The sequence below is a fragment of the Anser cygnoides genome, chromosome 19, assembly GCF_040182565.1.
Source record: "Anser cygnoides isolate HZ-2024a breed goose chromosome 19, Taihu_goose_T2T_genome, whole genome shotgun sequence".
Taxonomy (NCBI): Eukaryota; Metazoa; Chordata; class Aves; order Anseriformes; family Anatidae; genus Anser; species Anser cygnoides.
This window is the reverse complement of record NC_089891.1, coordinates 10,654,599-10,671,334: the sequence shown is the minus strand read 5'-3', so window position 1 is coordinate 10,671,334 and position 16,736 is coordinate 10,654,599. Positions and strand designations below refer to the sequence as shown.

The 16,736-nt window shown below is 41.1% G+C and overlaps 1 protein-coding gene across 5 annotated transcripts in view; it reads right to left on the bottom strand.

Moving 5' to 3' along the window:
- Positions 1–676: 676 nt before the first annotated feature.
- KCNJ16 (potassium inwardly rectifying channel subfamily J member 16) overlaps positions 677–16,736 on the bottom strand; it is a 36,459-nt gene continuing 20,399 nt past the window's right edge. For 3 of the 5 annotated variants that reach the window (XM_048064533.2, XM_066979937.1, XM_066979938.1), the window contains one exon: positions 677–5,223. In XM_048064533.2, the coding sequence (XP_047920490.2) occupies positions 3,858–5,147 (1,290 nt within the window). In that variant the 5' untranslated portion in view covers positions 5,148–5,223 and the 3' untranslated portion in view covers positions 677–3,857. Of the gene's footprint in view, positions 5,224–15,831; positions 16,316–16,508; positions 16,615–16,736 lie in introns of those variants that run through there. The other 2 variants (XM_066979939.1, XR_010825811.1) reach the window with 2 other exon arrangements.

Below are 16,736 nucleotides of genomic sequence, written 5' to 3'. Positions count from 1 at the left end.
TCCAGCTACGGAAAGAAAAGCCAATTGCTGCCCTGGGTGGCTGGGAAGCAGTCGCTGAGCTTCCACCCAACGCGTTGCCTTGCTGCTGAAGACATCGAGTGCACGTGCAGAGCTCTGGGCACGCAGGAGGGTGCTCGTGCCTCACCTCAGCACCCAGCTCACCCAGCACGCTGCTTTGGGGTGGGTCGGCAGTTTCACCCCTTGCAATGGGAATGGGTCAGGGGTAAGGTTGTTTCTCTGCCGTGATGACGCATGTGTTACTGCTTTCGATGGGTTTCTGAGAGGCTTGCGTGCCTTTTTTTTTTTTTTTAACCTTTTTACCATGCTCAGCTCTGCAACGGGAATGAATAAAAGAAAGCCAAACAAAAATCCTTGGAAAACATCCTCATCTAGAAATAGCAGATGGATGAGGAAGATTCTCCCTCCTGCTTGCTCAAAACTGCTGTTCACCGGCATACACTAAGTGTATGGCTTGTGCCTTCATCAGAGCTCATGTTAAGAAGCCGCAACAGAACATACTTATAACTTTGTGAGTTTGCTCATGATTTGGCATCTTTTAAAGTCAAAAGACTACTCTGTGACTTATAAATTTTTCCATGACCTCTTAGTGCATAAGATACGGAAACTTAAAACAGTGACTGAATGGAAGATAAGTAAAATGTGCTCTCACAAGGTGTGTGGTAGAGGCATGTTCTTTATTTCTGTGTCTTTATTCATAAAAATGCAATGCATGCTTTACTATATATTATAACACATAGTTTTTATACTCTGATAAATGAAATTAAAATATCAAACAGAGAAACCCAGAAAAAGCCAGACGGGTTGAGACCAGTGGTTCAAATAGTATCCTGTCTCCAGCACGGGCTGGTATCAGATGCTGCAGATAAAAGTAGAAGAAACTGTATCGTAGCCTGTTATGAATTAACATGCCCAGGAGAAAAGTTTCTTCCTGACCCTCATCAGTTAGTGGTTGACTTATATGCCAAAGCATACATTACTATACATACTCACGTATTTCTATCTATCTATACCAAGAAGCATGTGACCAAATGCTAAATCAGACTCCTGGTACTTTCGCTTACAGGAAAGTCATTCCAAGGAAAGAATTTTCTTCCCCGCAAGAGGCTCACACGGTACATAACTGGGAGAGAGAAAGGCAGCTGAAATTCACAGCTTAATAAGGGAAACTACCTTTACGAGCAGCACCTGAAATGTGTACCTTTTGAAGATACTTTGGGAATTCTGATTACATATCTCTGTAATATCTCAGATCTCTGAGTAGCTTTACCTATGTAATTAAGCAAATACTCACACATGTGTAAGTACTTGTAAAGTGACCTAGTTATGCAGACTTCATATGAAACATTCCCTTTTTCTGAAAATTATAGGATCATACAAAAATGGGGTTTGAAAGTTCAAGGCAAACCTGACCATTCTGTATCACTCCTGACAGCCTTCTAACAAACTCCTGAGAGGTACCAGCACCAAGATTATAAACCCCACAGATCCGTCCTCTACTTCGCCTTCTTTAAGATAGTTTTGCTAATGTCTAACTTCAATCTCTTTGGCTTCAGTTTAAGCCCATGTCCTCCTGTCCTACCCACCAGCTACAGAGAACAGATCATCCCTCTCTTGATTTGCAATGTTTGAAAAGTCTTTCTCTTTTTCCTAACTCGCTTCTGTCTTCTTTGGACTGAAAGCCCTTCAGTTTTTTCCCTACTTCCTTACTTACATGTTTTCAGTATCCCTGGATTCAGTTCTTCCATGTCTTTCCCAAAGTGCGGTGCCCAACATTGAATCAAGTAACCCAGCCAAGAGCTTTCAAAGACAAGAGTGTGGAAGGATGACTTCCAACATCTCAATGGCTATATTCTATTTTATACAACCTGGATGGTATTTTTGCAATACCGTATAAATACTGAGAGCCTTACACATTTTCCCACTAAATTTCTTCCCATTGTTAAGACTATTCCCCAATGCTTGCCAGTGCTCAAATCTAGGATACAATGAGATGTTTTCTACTGCAGTTATAGACTGATGGTGATGATGATTCAGCATATAAAATAGGCTAATTAATGAGCTTAGGAATAACTACCTCCCCTCAGGCTTGTTAATATATTTGGTTTTATCTAAAGGGATCACATAGGATCCAGAACACAAGTGCTAGCAAAAAAAGAAATGCAAGATACATTAAAATAATGCAGTGCTACTACTATATGCAGTAAGTTTCACAAAAGAAAAATAAAACAATCAGCATGCTGGTTTTCTTTTCATTAAATGTGATTAGCTCATAAAAAACTTTGAATTAGTCAGCATGATGTGAATGACTCGTCAGACCTAATTTTAGCAGCTTAATGTTAGCCAGCATTTCAGAAACAGTCATCTCATCCCCTTCAACAATAAGCAGAGGGGGATGAGCAGTTCCAGGATAAGACCATCCTATTGCCTTCAGCTCCCTAAACACCCAGATTAGGGTGGGATGAACTCCCCTGTGAAAACAGAGAAAAAGTTGCAACTACAGAGAGCCTTGACCAGCCTTGACACTTCTTGCTGGCTGAGGTCAGGTGAGATAAAATCCATTTAAGGCAACGACAAATTCAGAGATAATTATTTTTAGGTTAGCATGATAATTAAACATGATGCAAATTAACCGTAATCATCAAGGGGGGAAAAAAAGCGTGATGAGATAATGACAGCGATGTGCAGAGCATGGAACTTCCATGATGCAGGCAACTTCAAAACATTGACATTTTCCCTGTTTTTCCAAATTGAGCTGACAGCTGAGTATGTTGAATTTCTCTGTAAAGGATCGTTTTTACAGTCATTTCAGATGAATAAAAATATTTCATTTTGACAAAATTATGCTGTTTGGACTACAGATTGATCCTTTTCTTTTTAAAGAAGCATAATATACTAAAAAGAAAAGCAAAGCTGACATTCTGAAATGAAAAGACTTTTTGATTAAAAAAAAAAATGCTAAGCTCACTCTAAAAACAGGGTGATCTTTTCTCCAAGGCTTAATATGATTTTGGTAATTTTGGTTTCAAACTTGAGGTCCCATTTTGGTTTCTGAATGGTGTAGATGAGCCAGTTTGGCCAACCCTCCTAGCCATCAGAGCCACATAACAAAATCTCCACGCAGCACCAAGCCAGCTGACGCACTGCATACCTCAAACTGCTGAGGGAGTGGCATTTCTGGGAATGGCTCATGACAAGGAAATGAGAAAAGCTCGCCGGGATCCCACTCACAGCCCTGGGCAGGGTGTCTGCAGCTTTCCAAAACTACCCAGTAGCTCTGGGTTCAGTTATTCTTGCCAGTTTGCTCCCTCCCACAAAGAACAGCCCCGCAGACTCACCAGTGTAACCTCAAGACGGGGGCTTCATTTGAACTGCTAGAGAGGTGCAGCTGGCACACCAGAGCAATCATTTGCTGTGATGGTGGGGGCATTTCAGAGCCTTCTGGAGGGATTGGGAACTGGGCTTCCGAATAAATCAGGCAGAATTGAAAAACACGACCTAGAGAGCATGCTTCCTTGTTCTTGTTCTCTGCCTAGATCATTTTCTACCTCTGGGTATCTCCAGCATTGGTCCCTGCAGGGTAATAAAGTTTAGAATAAGTTTACTCAAGTACAGTAGCTGTCTAGTCAACCCAAATATAAGCTGCTTCCTTGTGCCAGTACTAATCTGTTACTGATACCCACACTAACCATTGTGAAGCCCGGCACTGTGTTGTAATGTAGGCATGCTGTCAGTACGAGGTTTATAATGTAAATAGTTGTGCATATGAGTTCATTGTTTATATTCTAAAAGCTGTGCTGGTAGAAGTTGTTGGAAGTGTTTTTAATTGCAGGGAAAATCTAGATTTGTGATTCCAGTGACAGTCTACTTAAGGTCACAGCTGCTTTCTGATAAGAAACTTCTCCAGAAGGCTGACAGAGAGTTGTCACTGGGTCTTCTGGATCTTCACAGCTAGTGATGAGGGCAACTGCACTAAATGACTTCTGGTTTGTACTAAGTGACTTGATCTCCAGTGCTGACGTCTCTGCTTCTTTTTCCAATGTCTTCTCTGTTCGGTTCCATTCTTGCTCTTTCCGATCCAGTTGCATGGCACTGCAGTGAGGAGCATAAACTTCTGTGGTTTCTTCAAACTGTAGGCAATCCACTTTATAGTATTTTTTCTTTACATGTAAGACATCATTAAACCTATAGCCCCAAAGAATCTCTCTGGGCACATATGAGCTTCTGGACTGATGGGAAGTTCCTGTTGAATCACCCGTGTAGACAAATGTGACCAAGATTTCAAAGTTGTCCTTGGCCAAAGCTTTCCGGTCCAGACCATACAGGGGGCTCTCACTATTGATTTCATGTACTACCGTCACTGGTGTAACAAGTATGATCTGGTCATTCAACAGCTTCAAGTCCTTGTACTCCATTGTCATTCTCCCTTCCTTATCTTCCTTGTAGCGCAGCAGCTGAGCTCGTACTGAGCCCTCAACCATGTGGTTTGGCCGGAAATCACCAATGCGCCACATCAGGCAAAATTTGTCATCCCGTAAGCCTACGACAGCGTAGTAGCTGAAACGAATGGTTTGAGCTCTTTTTCGAGCTGTGGCCATTTTAGCCAAAGCTGCTCCAATTATGAAGGTGTCGATAATGCAGCTCAGTACTGACTGCAGGATAACCATAAGGATCGCCACAGAGCACTCTTCTGTAACACAGCGGTAACCATACCCAATGGTCGTCTGGGTTTCCAGGGAGAACAGGAATGCTCCTGTGAAGCTACGGACATTTGCGACACAGGGCGTTATTTCTTCGTCACTGAATAAATCTCCGTGTTGGATTGCTATCAGCCAGAAGACCAGTCCAAAGAACAGCCATGAAAGAACATAGGACAGCGAGAATATCACAAACATATGGCGCCACTTGATGTCCACCAGTGTAGTAAATATGTCCACTACGTAGCTCTCCCATTCCCCAAAGATGTGTTTGAAGTACACATTGCAGCTGCCGTCTTTGTGAAGAAATCGCTTCTGCAGTCTTTTCGTCCCCGTTTCAGGGCTGTCTTTACAAGAGCCTTTGTAACTGATCTTATTTCCCTGTATGCTTACAGGCCTATAGCAACCACTCTGTTCAGTCATCTTTCTCATGTCTGCCTCGTGGCATCAGTTTACAGAACACACTTGTGGTCCCAGGGGCTATTTGTTTTCTTTGTTCATTGGAAATCTATGGAATAAAAGAAAAAGTTTATTTTTGTTTTTAATTTCGTATGCCAGAACTCTGTAAAACCAAAACTAAATATACACACTCTGTGGCCATCATGAGCAATTTTCTGAAGAATACAAACCCTGACATTCATTACACAACATAGCTCAAAAACTTAGAAATTCAGCTAGAAAATCAACAAGCTAGAAACGTCCATATCAATCTTAAAATTTGTTACCCAGATGAAAACAGAAACCAAAACCCTTTTGGGGGACCCGACTGTGAGTATCTCTTCTAATGTTCTGGTGAAGTAGGGTTCAAATCAGGATGGGCTTTCATGAACGCTCACAAGAATGGCATGAACCCTCTTAAAGTTAGCCAAATATTTGAGGTAGTCAATTGTTCCTGTCTGTTGCATATTTGTTTGTTTTTCTCCATTTGAAGAAGTGCCTAGGAAAACACCCTCATTTATCCATGAGACTTCAGTGGCATGGACAGACGAGTTCAGTGCTAATGTGTTTTCACCAGAAAATGTATCGATCACGCACTCATTCATCATTATTTGCATTTGAGTATTGCCCAGAAAAACCTGGTCATGGAATTGAATTTTACTGAGCTAGTGCTTCACAGACATATTTGTTCAATTTGTAGAAAAGATTTACATTTCAAGTGAAAAAGAAACCTCTCTGAGGTCCTGGAAACCCTCACAAATAATTCCTTAAAACAAAACAAAACAAAAAAATCAATCTGGCAGAAAGTATTTACATTTTTATTAATTAATTTTAAATAAACATGCAGTATGCTAATAAAATTTGTGGATAACACAAATTTAGGAAGCAATGTGAATTAGGAGATTCCTCTGTCAGATCAGAGAAAATAATGGGTGTATTTGCAGATTGCAACCATATGAACTTCAGCAGTATGAAGTGCTAGGCTGTACGTTTAGTGACTAATAACAAGAACTTATGTTAGAAACTGAGACCTCATCAATTGAAATCCAATACAAAAGCAAAGACTTAGCTGAAGTAACCAGGTACAGGATGCTTACGAATTATTTGTAGGATACAGCACAGAGAAAAGTAAATGCCTTTTCCTACAGGTCTCCAACTCAGTCTACTGTATCCCAACCCCTAACACACAAAACACTGAAAAATCAGAAGTGATATAGTTAGAGCAATTCAAAATTTTTGCCAAAGGTCTTGCTTTTAACTAATATTTTTGAAGAAAAAAAAAAAGCATTTTTTTGAGGAAAAGCTGTCATTATTCTCCAAAATTGTAAGCTTTCAATGGAAAAATGACAAGTAGTTTTCCCATTTTTAAGCTGGTTTCATCTGACAGAAGTTCAGATGTAGGTTTACAATGAAGCCAACATATTCATGGAAAATGAATTTACAAAAATGTTTCCCAGTGGTAGTCTTTTTTCTCAGCTCTTCATTCACTTTGCCTCAGTATAAATGAGTGCACACAGTTTAAGGCAGAAGAGAGACAGGCCCATGGAGTGTAATATATATTGGATGGACTAGATTAACAGACCTAGAACTCTTCTCCCATCCAAGGAACAATGACAAGCATGCAAAGACACTATTCCAAAAACACTTAAAAGCCAAACACAGTTTCCATTTCTTTTTTCTTTTCTTTTTTCTTTTTTTTTTTCAGCACAGAAATGAATGTGACATATGGTGTCGTAGCCTCAGAATGTGGCCTTCATTAAAAAACACAACATTAATGTTTCCAAAAATACTTCTTGGAATACAGTCTTTGGAAACATTCATATGACTTGCTTTACTCATAGCTTTAAACAAACACTGTAGCCTAGTCCATTGACGACTCTTGACCTAACATTTTATAAGTCATATTTAACAACAAACAAAAACTGGAAACTGTTGATTTATTTTTTTAAGAACCTCATAATGTGAGGTGTGAAAATGAAGCAAATTGTAATCAGGAGCCAATATAATCTTAAACAAAAAACATACTTAGGGTTATGCTGTTTTTCTTATTAACTGATTCAAAATAGAGTTCCTTGAAAATACTCACAGACACCTTGGGACTCTAAAACAGACTAACCAGTTCACAGAAAAAAGGCTACTGAGTTGATTTCACCATCTGCTGTTGCCATCAGCAAATAATCATATTTTAAAAGTGGTGTTTTGCTGGCACCATCTTCAAATTTTGTCGGTGCTGGCAACAATGATAGACTGTCACACATACAGCTATGTGGAAAAGTCCATTCTGATTTTATGGCAGTCTGTGACACACTGGAGAGCACTTTTGCATCGGGAACTCTGACCCCACTTAGGGTGTCTGCTAAGTACAGGTCGTAGTAACATATAATCTTGTGAGTGTCTGTGATGGGGACTTGACTGGTGCAAATGAAGCTGTGCAGTTAGATGCTGGACTGGATTTTGCAAAACAGTTAAGAACGTATCTATATAACAAAAGGAATGTGATGCTGAGCCTTTTAAAACAGGACCAAATAAGCTAGCCCTGGAGCTGGATGGAGTAGAACAGAATCGGTGCAGAGGAAAACTACCACATATATTGCTCTCAGGATCTGAGTTAATCTTTCTCCGTCGCGTCGAAAATTGGCTTGCTCAGAGCCATTTGGCATTGCACAGTGGAGACGTGCCCCAAATGACCTAAAATCCCAAATGTGCTTGAAAGTCTTAGGAAATAGCCTCCTCAGTCACTCAAAAACATCTACAAATGTTGCCCAGTATTTTGGGTGTGCTTAAAGGTGAGCCAAAGCTGAACTTTTCCAGGCTACCTCTTAAAGTCTCCCGAGTGCAATAATAATCATGCATCATAATTAATAACTCTTTTATATTGTCTAATGTTGCTCAGAACATTTAAGTCTAACAAAACATCCTTCAATGTTTCTGAATTATGTAAGCTTGTATTACGATCAGTACTTCATTCATGGGGACACTTTTTAAAAGGCACGTGATTTTCCTACTTCAAATGAGAAGCAGTGAGGCTGTGGAGCCAGATGTTCATTGCTCACTCTACTGAGACATGCTGCCTTTCACAGAGCCGTCTGAAGACTATTATTATTACCAAATTTTAAAGGGGAGAAGACCACAGACTTGTAACCAGACTTATGAACCTAAATCTTGGAGCCATTTCAAAAATCTTATTTTTTCAAAATGGACAAAACATTTTACACATCCCAAGAAACCCGTACGAAGCACATTAAAGGTCCTACTACCTGGTAAAGATTAACAAAGGCTATGGGGGAGGATTTAAAAACATTCTCTGTTCACTAACGCTCATGGATCAGTTGCTGCAAATGATTCTCAGATGTTGCCAGGAAGTGTTTTCACCTTCCTCTTAAAATCACAAACCCTTGCCCTTTTTTTGTCTTGCTTTTACTTTCTGTTTTTGTGTGTGTGTGTGTTTTTTTTTATTTTTTTTTCTTTTGTTTCTGGGCATGTTTATACACATCGTAAGCCTCCTCTTGCATACTATTCTGTTGTTCAGAGCAGGAAGCATGTTGAAATTTAAAGCAGTTTTAGTAACCATCTTTATAAGCATATTTTCCCAGAAGTACAAACCTATCAGAGATAAAAACAGAGCAGTGAAGCTGCGTAGGACAGAAGGAAGACAGAAATAGAGAAATCTCAAAAATTTCATTACAGTAAATGCCAGAGAAGGTTCAGAAGTTCTTCTATACATACCGGTCTCAGAGTTCAGAAAATCAGCATGTATTCTTGATTACCTGAGCCAAGGGTAGGACCAACTGTGTTGGATACTGAAATACACAACTGCTTTAGAGCCCTGTGTTCATACATACGGATGCCCCAAACTGTTATTATCACAAATATCTCACCCCAGTGAGATAGGGGAGAAAAGTAAGTAAATTGCTATATTTAAAAGGCCACAAAGTAGTACAGTGGCAGAACTAGGAACAAACTCAATACCCGATTACACAGTGGAGAGCTACGACAAAGCAAACACCAGCAGAAGCAAGCCTTTTTCATATTTATCGTCTTAGTCTCGTTCCTCTTGAATAGAGCAGCTGTACCGCAAGAACTTGAACTCGATTTTCATCAACTGTCAGAACAGCAGTAACTTAAAAGCTTTAAGCATCCAGTTTAGACTTAGAGATTTTTAAAGGCTTTCAGTAAATGTAATTCTCAATTTTGTCGTGAGTTCAGGGTTTAGTGTTTTATGAGGATAATCCCTATATTGCACCTTAACCTAATACCTAACGAGTTGTTGTTACACCCGGTTTATGACTGTATTTTCCCATTATGTAAACAAGTAGGGGCAAATTTTTGTTCGGTGACAACTTCAGTCAACAGCCTGTTTGTAAAACATTAAGCAAAACAATGTGAAGATCTTGGTTCCAGAATACTTCTGTTCTGAGAATGAGATTAAATCAAAAAGAAAACAACTTGAAACCTCCAAATGAAATCAGGTACTCTCACTCTAACTCCACACACATGGACGTGGATGTCTCTCTAGCGTTGGTTTAGCAATCACCTCAGTTTCCTGCTTCATTTTGGAAGCGGCCTGAAAGGTTTCCAGTTTTAGTCATTGTTGTGTAACCCTGGAAGGCTTTCAGCTCAGAGATCAGAAATGCGACAAATAGAAACCTTTGGAGCTGCCTTGGAACTGAGTCAAGTACTTGTTCCTTTAAAACAAACAAACAAGCAAACAAACAAACAAAACCAAACAGAAACAAACAAACAAACCCCCCAAAATCTAAATAAGTCCATTGTAGGACGGCCTGTAGGCCCTTCTTTCCTTCCTTCTTTCCTTCCTCCTTCTCTCCCTCTCTCCCTTTCCTTCCCTCCTTCCTTTCTTCTTTCTCTCTTCGTCTTTGGAAAGGGACCTAACTTCTAATATGTGAGCCAGTTTTTCTTCAGAAACGTAATCCTCAGAGCAGGCTTTGAATGCCGTGATTCACCAGGTGTGCATCTCACGCCTACCACAGGCCTCCGCCACATCCCTGCGAGCGGTCTCCACCAGGTGTGCTTCAGGACACACCAGCATGTGCTTGTAGATCTGCTGCCTGCATGGCTTGTAAGACTGATTATCGTTAGCCCACAAGATAGATTCATCTCTTTGGTGCAAGCTCTTTCACTCGCCTCCTCTGGGAGAGCAAAAAATCTCGCTGACACCCACAGTTTCAGAGTGTCCGACACCCATGTCCTCTAACAGCTCAGGCCCAAAGCCTGACAAGCTTCAGGCTTGTAACTTCGTTACAAGTCTCTTCTATATTTAATGTTCTCGAGTCAGATCCCCCCAGATGACAGAACGGTAACTCAGTGAGAAGAGGGGAAATGCAAAGTCCCCTGCATGGACATGGCACAATCCCAGACCCAGAGCCCTGGGGGGCAGAGCTGCAGGAGGGGGGCTCCCACCGCAGCTCCCGCGGTGCCAGATCAGTTCAGGCTCCTGTGCTGGCTCGACAGGAGGGGAGCACACCCCAGCTGGGGGCTTCGGGCACAAAACTTCCTTATATCCACAGTGGTGTCTATGAAGCCATTGGAGCAATGCTTCTAAGTGGCTCAACTTTCCCTTTAAAATTACAGTTTCCTTGTTCTGATCACTTTAGATCAGATGACTGAACGCAGCAGAGGTTGTAGGGCCGCAGTTCGACCAGCAATGGGACTCTGCCACATTTCCAATATGCAGTTCTGAGAGCATCATCGTGTAAGTAACACCCTTCCTCTCCGTCATTTGTGAATATGGGTCTTTCAACAGCAAAGATTCCACACGCAGAAAGAAAACCAAACTTTAAATAGGCTAGGCTCGGTGCTTGAGAAAAAGGATATTTCTTGGACTTCATATTCAAAACCTCAGTGCAGAGAGAAGACCTAAAGTATCAATACAAAAGTGTTTATTAAAAATCTTAAAAGACAGACATAAATAGCACAAAGCAGCAGACACTTGCACACATTTTAAAGTCATGCAATAGTGCTGTAATCTACACTGGAACAACTCACAGTAACAGATATATTGACATTTAATTCATCTAAGTGAAACCAGATCTACTAAAAAAAAAAAAAGAAAAAGAAAGAAAGAAAGAAATTTGGCCCCTTACATTTGAGAAGACAGACTCTGACAGTTGCTTCTTGATGAAGGCTGGTTACCAGTTTCAGAGCCACAGGACAGGTTTAAAGTGAATGAGCCCCCTGATTACCACTCAGAGCAGCTCCCAAAATCTGTAGAAAGCTGAAAACGTCTATTTTAATTTATTCGCACTGTATGCACTGCTTGGTTTTAGCCAAGAACAAGCAGTGGAAACACTGAAATACCAGGAGAAATGGAAAGTGCTGGCAACTTGAAACTCTTGATTTCAGGCCTCACTGCCATTCTTTGTCTCAGACAATTTGGCAGGGGCGAAACCTAAAACTGCTCCCTCTCAGGACTCTCTTCCTCTCTTTAACCCTGCGCTCCCAGCAGCTCCTGCACCAGGATGGTTGGACACGGAGCTCCTGCCAGCAAGACACCCACGGTGGCCTCTGCTGTTGCAGCTGTGGGTAGGTGCATGCTGCATGCAGTGTCCCCGTGGGCACAGTGTGGGCCAGGGCTGCCCTGAGAAGCCAAGACCCCGACCACAGCAGGGAAACAGCGGCTCCCGAGGCCGACCCTCGAAGGTGACCCTGGTGTGTGTCCAGGGCAGCCCACACCTGCAGCGGAGCAGCAAGATCCACCCAGGGCCACTGTCATCTGCCTGAAAATGCCTCCGGCCAGTTCTTATCCCATCATGTACGAGCCACATGCGCTTCAGTACTGGGCTGACAGGAACAGCCTCTATCTGGGGTCAGGCCCCTGCAGCCTCAGTTCTAAAAAACAGGGCAGCTGGGGCACATCCTAGACCTGAAAATCTACCAGGTATGCAGACATGGAACAGCTGAAAAGATGTATTTTAGGTCCAGTCTTTTTCCGGCGGAATTCAGTAGCCAACCTCTCCGTAACTTCAGCATGCAGAATCCCCTGGGCTTTAATACAAGTTAGCTGCGAGGCAATTGAATACAAGTATTAGCACTAATTACGATTTCCTCCTGCCTCCTCCCCTGACACACTGAGCCGACACACGGTGAAGGTTAATTTCAATAGCTCTGCAGCTGTCTGCGGTGGGATTTCTCCACACATTGAGCCTTACGGGTTACGTTCAGCACAGAAAAAACCTTCAAGGAACTTTTCCACCGTATCTGGTTGGCAGGGAACAACAGAATGGTTTGTTGCAGCTCTTAATAGACGTGATGTAATGTGTTCAGCAATAGGTAAGTGGCAGGTCATGAACAATGACAGAATCAGATTAGATAATGCCGACCACTTTCAGCTAACGGGGCCAACACGCTCAGCTTTGATATTTGCCACAGCTCAGTGCTGCTATATCTCTTCTCGAAACACAGCAGGCTATTAATTAGATATGAGTCCGGGGGCAGGCCAGAGCTGTATTCTGAAGGGGTTCTCCCACCTGCAGGGGCTGCTTCCTTGGCATGGTGCTGCGCAGCACTGCTCCCTGAGACAAAAAGCTTGCTCCTTGTTTTCTGTTTTCTGGGTATGTTGTAAATCAGATACCCAGGGAAGGGGGTGACACAGGTTCAGTGTCTTTCCAGTTGCGCTCTTTACTCAAATATGTCTCTAGCAGAAAGGTGAGGAGGTACGGGGCTGTACCTCTTGTGGCACTACAGTTAGATCCTGCAGCCATATGTACTTCAATGCTCCCTGCTCCTCTGTACACTTATCAAAAACAACTGAGAAAAGAAAAAGCTATGTGGCTTTAACCAAAGAGTTACTCAAAGATCAGAGAACCCCTTATACTGCCTGTGCAAGTTTTAATCCTGCCAATTTAAAAGGTGGCAGCTTTGTCAATGGAAAGCCTTGTGCTGGTGTCAGTGGAGTCTAGATCAGATGCCTTGCCATTGTGTTTCATATACGGAACAGAATAAAAGAGAATCCCAAGTTAGCATCATGAGTGAGCTCTGCTCAATAGATGAGAGAAGACGTGAGTAGAAAGCATGAGGATCTCCAATTTTTTAAAGTCTTTTAAATGCTAGTAGGAAGTTCCCAAAGACATCTTTTGACGCCAGTTATTAACTTCTAATAGCTATCAGGTGCAGAGGGGAACACCTGCAGGTTTCTACTGAAACCAGCTCTGGGCTACTGTCTTCTCAGAAGCTGTCTCATCCCACCTAATAAAATATCTCAAATGCCAATGAAATCACCAAAGCCTATAACATTTTGAAGCTAAAGTATGATCTAATAGTGGCCATTTTACATTAATTCAGTGAGCAAATTGTGGGGACAAGGTAAAAAAAAAAAAAAATCAAAAGCAAGTCAACAAAATGAATCCTATCCACACCAACTTTTTAGGAAATATCACCAAAAAAATCCGTCGCCTCTGTCTGTCTAGTCTTTTCCCAAATCGAAGAGGTTGAGATATATACTGGCTAAGGATCAAGTCAAACAATATATCAGATTCTTTTTAAGATAAGCACCAGAAAATTCTGTAACGGACATTAACACGTGTAGTCGTATAAACCAGACAATCAAATACTGTGCCTCAACAAGTCAATTTATCAATCATTTCTAGGGCCAAGAATAACTATTTGCCTTTCAGAGCAGCTTTGTATGAATTTCCTTTCATGTGTGACTATAGATACAGCTGACGCACACCTCTGCTGTGTCTCAGTGCGATTTTTCTCAAGTCTGGTAGAGGCTATCATGTCGCTCAGTTCATAGCCTGTGACTGGAGCTGCTCAGCCAAGGCCCATAGTCCAACGTGGCATCCCACGTTTTAGGTACTTCATCCAAACCAAGACACGCTTCCACATTTTTCAGACTGTATTTGTCACCACTTCTTAAAAGCTTGTGAAATATACTAAATGGTTTCAGAGATCAGAGACCTGATCCAAACTCTACTGAAGTCAGCAGAGTGGTTCTCTTCGATGTCTCATTTTGGATCGGATCTAGCTCTTGGGTTTCTCAGTATCACCACAGGCAGTATTCATCGTTGCTCTTCAGAATTGGCTCAGTTTGCTGGAATTACAGCAATATTTTCTAAGGAACCAGGGCGTTCTTTCGATCTTCATTTTCTTTGGTTCACAGTCTTTGGCAGAACGTTGACTTTCCATATTGCTACTTAACTCCACTGGGATCTACATGAAATTTGGGAATGGGAAGCTTCTTCCAGAGATGACTTTCAACACCTTGTAGAGCAGATGGATGAACCTTTGTGTATGCATCCTCATGAGCCCCAATCTCAGCATGGAAGCAAGTGATCTGGAAAGGCAGGTTACTCTGAATTTCAATAGTCTTTTTTTTTTGTTTAACATAAACTCAGCATGGTGTTGGCCACTCTTTTTCTCAACTGGCTTTCTCTTCCAGAGTTCAGTACCCTAATTTACAGTATGTTGGTGTTTTGCAAGGCAGATAATTAAAATAATGTGGAAGTGGAAAACCACGTGTTTGAGTATGTGGGTGCATTTGGACCGTACGTTTAAGAATTTGATTTTTACCTCAGTGTGTGGGTTGCAAAACTTCCTCCTAGGTCTCTTAAGCTATCCCACAGCTTATTCCTGACCACCTGACTGAGGCTCTGAACACGGCAAGTAGTATTTTAAGAAATACGGAGAAAGGCAGAATCTCCTTTTAAATCTTGTCTCATCTCCCCCACCTTTAAAACACTGTTAGATAAGTTACTTATTCCTCTGAAGATGTGAACATCCATCCTGAATAAGAGCTGTGCTTCATTTATGCCAGTGTCTACTCTTTAAAGGCAGCCCACATCAAATATTTAATATTTAAGATAAATAATTTTATTTTATTCATCATTTATGATTCCTTATACAAAGCTTCTCCTCTCCACTCCATCCAAAACCTTGTGTAGTTGATAGATTTAATGCCTAATTCTAAAGTTCCTTTTCGATATATGCACTGATTAGCTGTGACACCCTGAGGAGTGTCATATCACTCATCGATATCAAATTTTTTTGGATTAATCTATCACCTCTGTATCAGTGTTTCTTAGTTCTCGTCTTTTCCATGTCTTCTCACTGTCCTGCTTCTCAAAGCTGTCTTCTGGGCATCCTATTCAGTGTTTACGAGTGGTCAAGTGAAGACAGCTTTCTTCTTTCTCAGCTCTTGGCTTTGACACTGTGCATGTCCCATGCATTCCATCAGACACTGAAAGTGGCTTTCAAAACCTGCCTAGCACAGTTTAAAAAGATACTTTCCAGAATGGAGAAAACCTTAAATCTTCACACTTTGCCATAATTTAACCAGCTTGACCTTATTGTATTCTTTATTTGATCTATAAGGACTACCAAGAGTATTTTTTATGTTATTTCCTAAATATCTTCTTTCATTTTGTACACATTTTAACCACTGTATGTCAAACCTTCACTTGACAGTCTGGTTTGTCAATAAATTCCCAGCAATTTTGACCATTTTCTGTCCAAACAATCGGCCCTTAAATCATAGGCAGTTTCTTCAGCTCCTGAAGGGCTTGAGAGGAATCCCAGACCAAGCACATGGGATAAGGGCAATCTAAGAGCTATGGCACTGGGTTTAAACCTAAGAAAAGCGTTCACACCTATGCTTAACTACAAGCAATAAAGAAGATGGACTTCTGCCTGCTTTAAATCTTTGTGAGACTGGAGCCAGCGATGTGAGCCACTCACTGAAGGCTTTATGATGAAAAACTGGAGGAAAGCAACAAACTGATTTCTCAGTCCCATTATAATGAATTTATTCAATCAGCAAATCTGTCATCTGTGTCAGCAGAAGTTAATACATTATTTTCTGTTCAAAAAATCAAACTGTTTCCAAAGGTGTCAGTGCTTATTTAAATATATAGATATTACATATAGACACACACAAATGTTGCCTTATCAATAAATGAATAAATGTGAGTTTAGGTTTTTTTTTCATCAGATTTATGTCTCTCAGTGATTTGTATAGAGGCTGACTATGTCTTCCTCATTGCCGAAGATCTGTGCCTCTGTGGTTGATCTTTGCATGGAAGGTTTTCACTCAGCAGTACTATTGACTGAATGAGCTACTTACAGAAGGTTCAGTTCATTTCAAGATGTTTGTAATGAACCTGTTCAGTCAGCCGTGTTTTTCCTGTTTTACTTCTCAACTGCAAACACTGTGAACAAGTGAGCAGATCTTATCAAGACGATGTTAACAAAAATACATCAAATAAAAATCTGTTACATTACAAATGTCAACACTCACACAAACACACACACACACAAAAAGATATCTAAGCTGAAATTGTGTTGGTTTTATTGCCAAAGCAATCCCCAAGGATTGTTTTGAAAACAACTTTTCTGTTTTACCTCATAGGTGTTATGCCCCCATGACAATAATCTCTCTCTCATTTCCTACGCATTAACTTTATAGGGCTGCAGTCACGAGAGGCACCAGCATGCCGCTGAACAATTCCTGCAAAAAACCTCCCAAATTAGTTGGGAATTAGCTGAATAATTACTCAACAAAATTCAATTCAAAAGTGATACACCCAGCATAAGTGACAGATGTTTTGGCCTATATTTTCCCTGGATCTT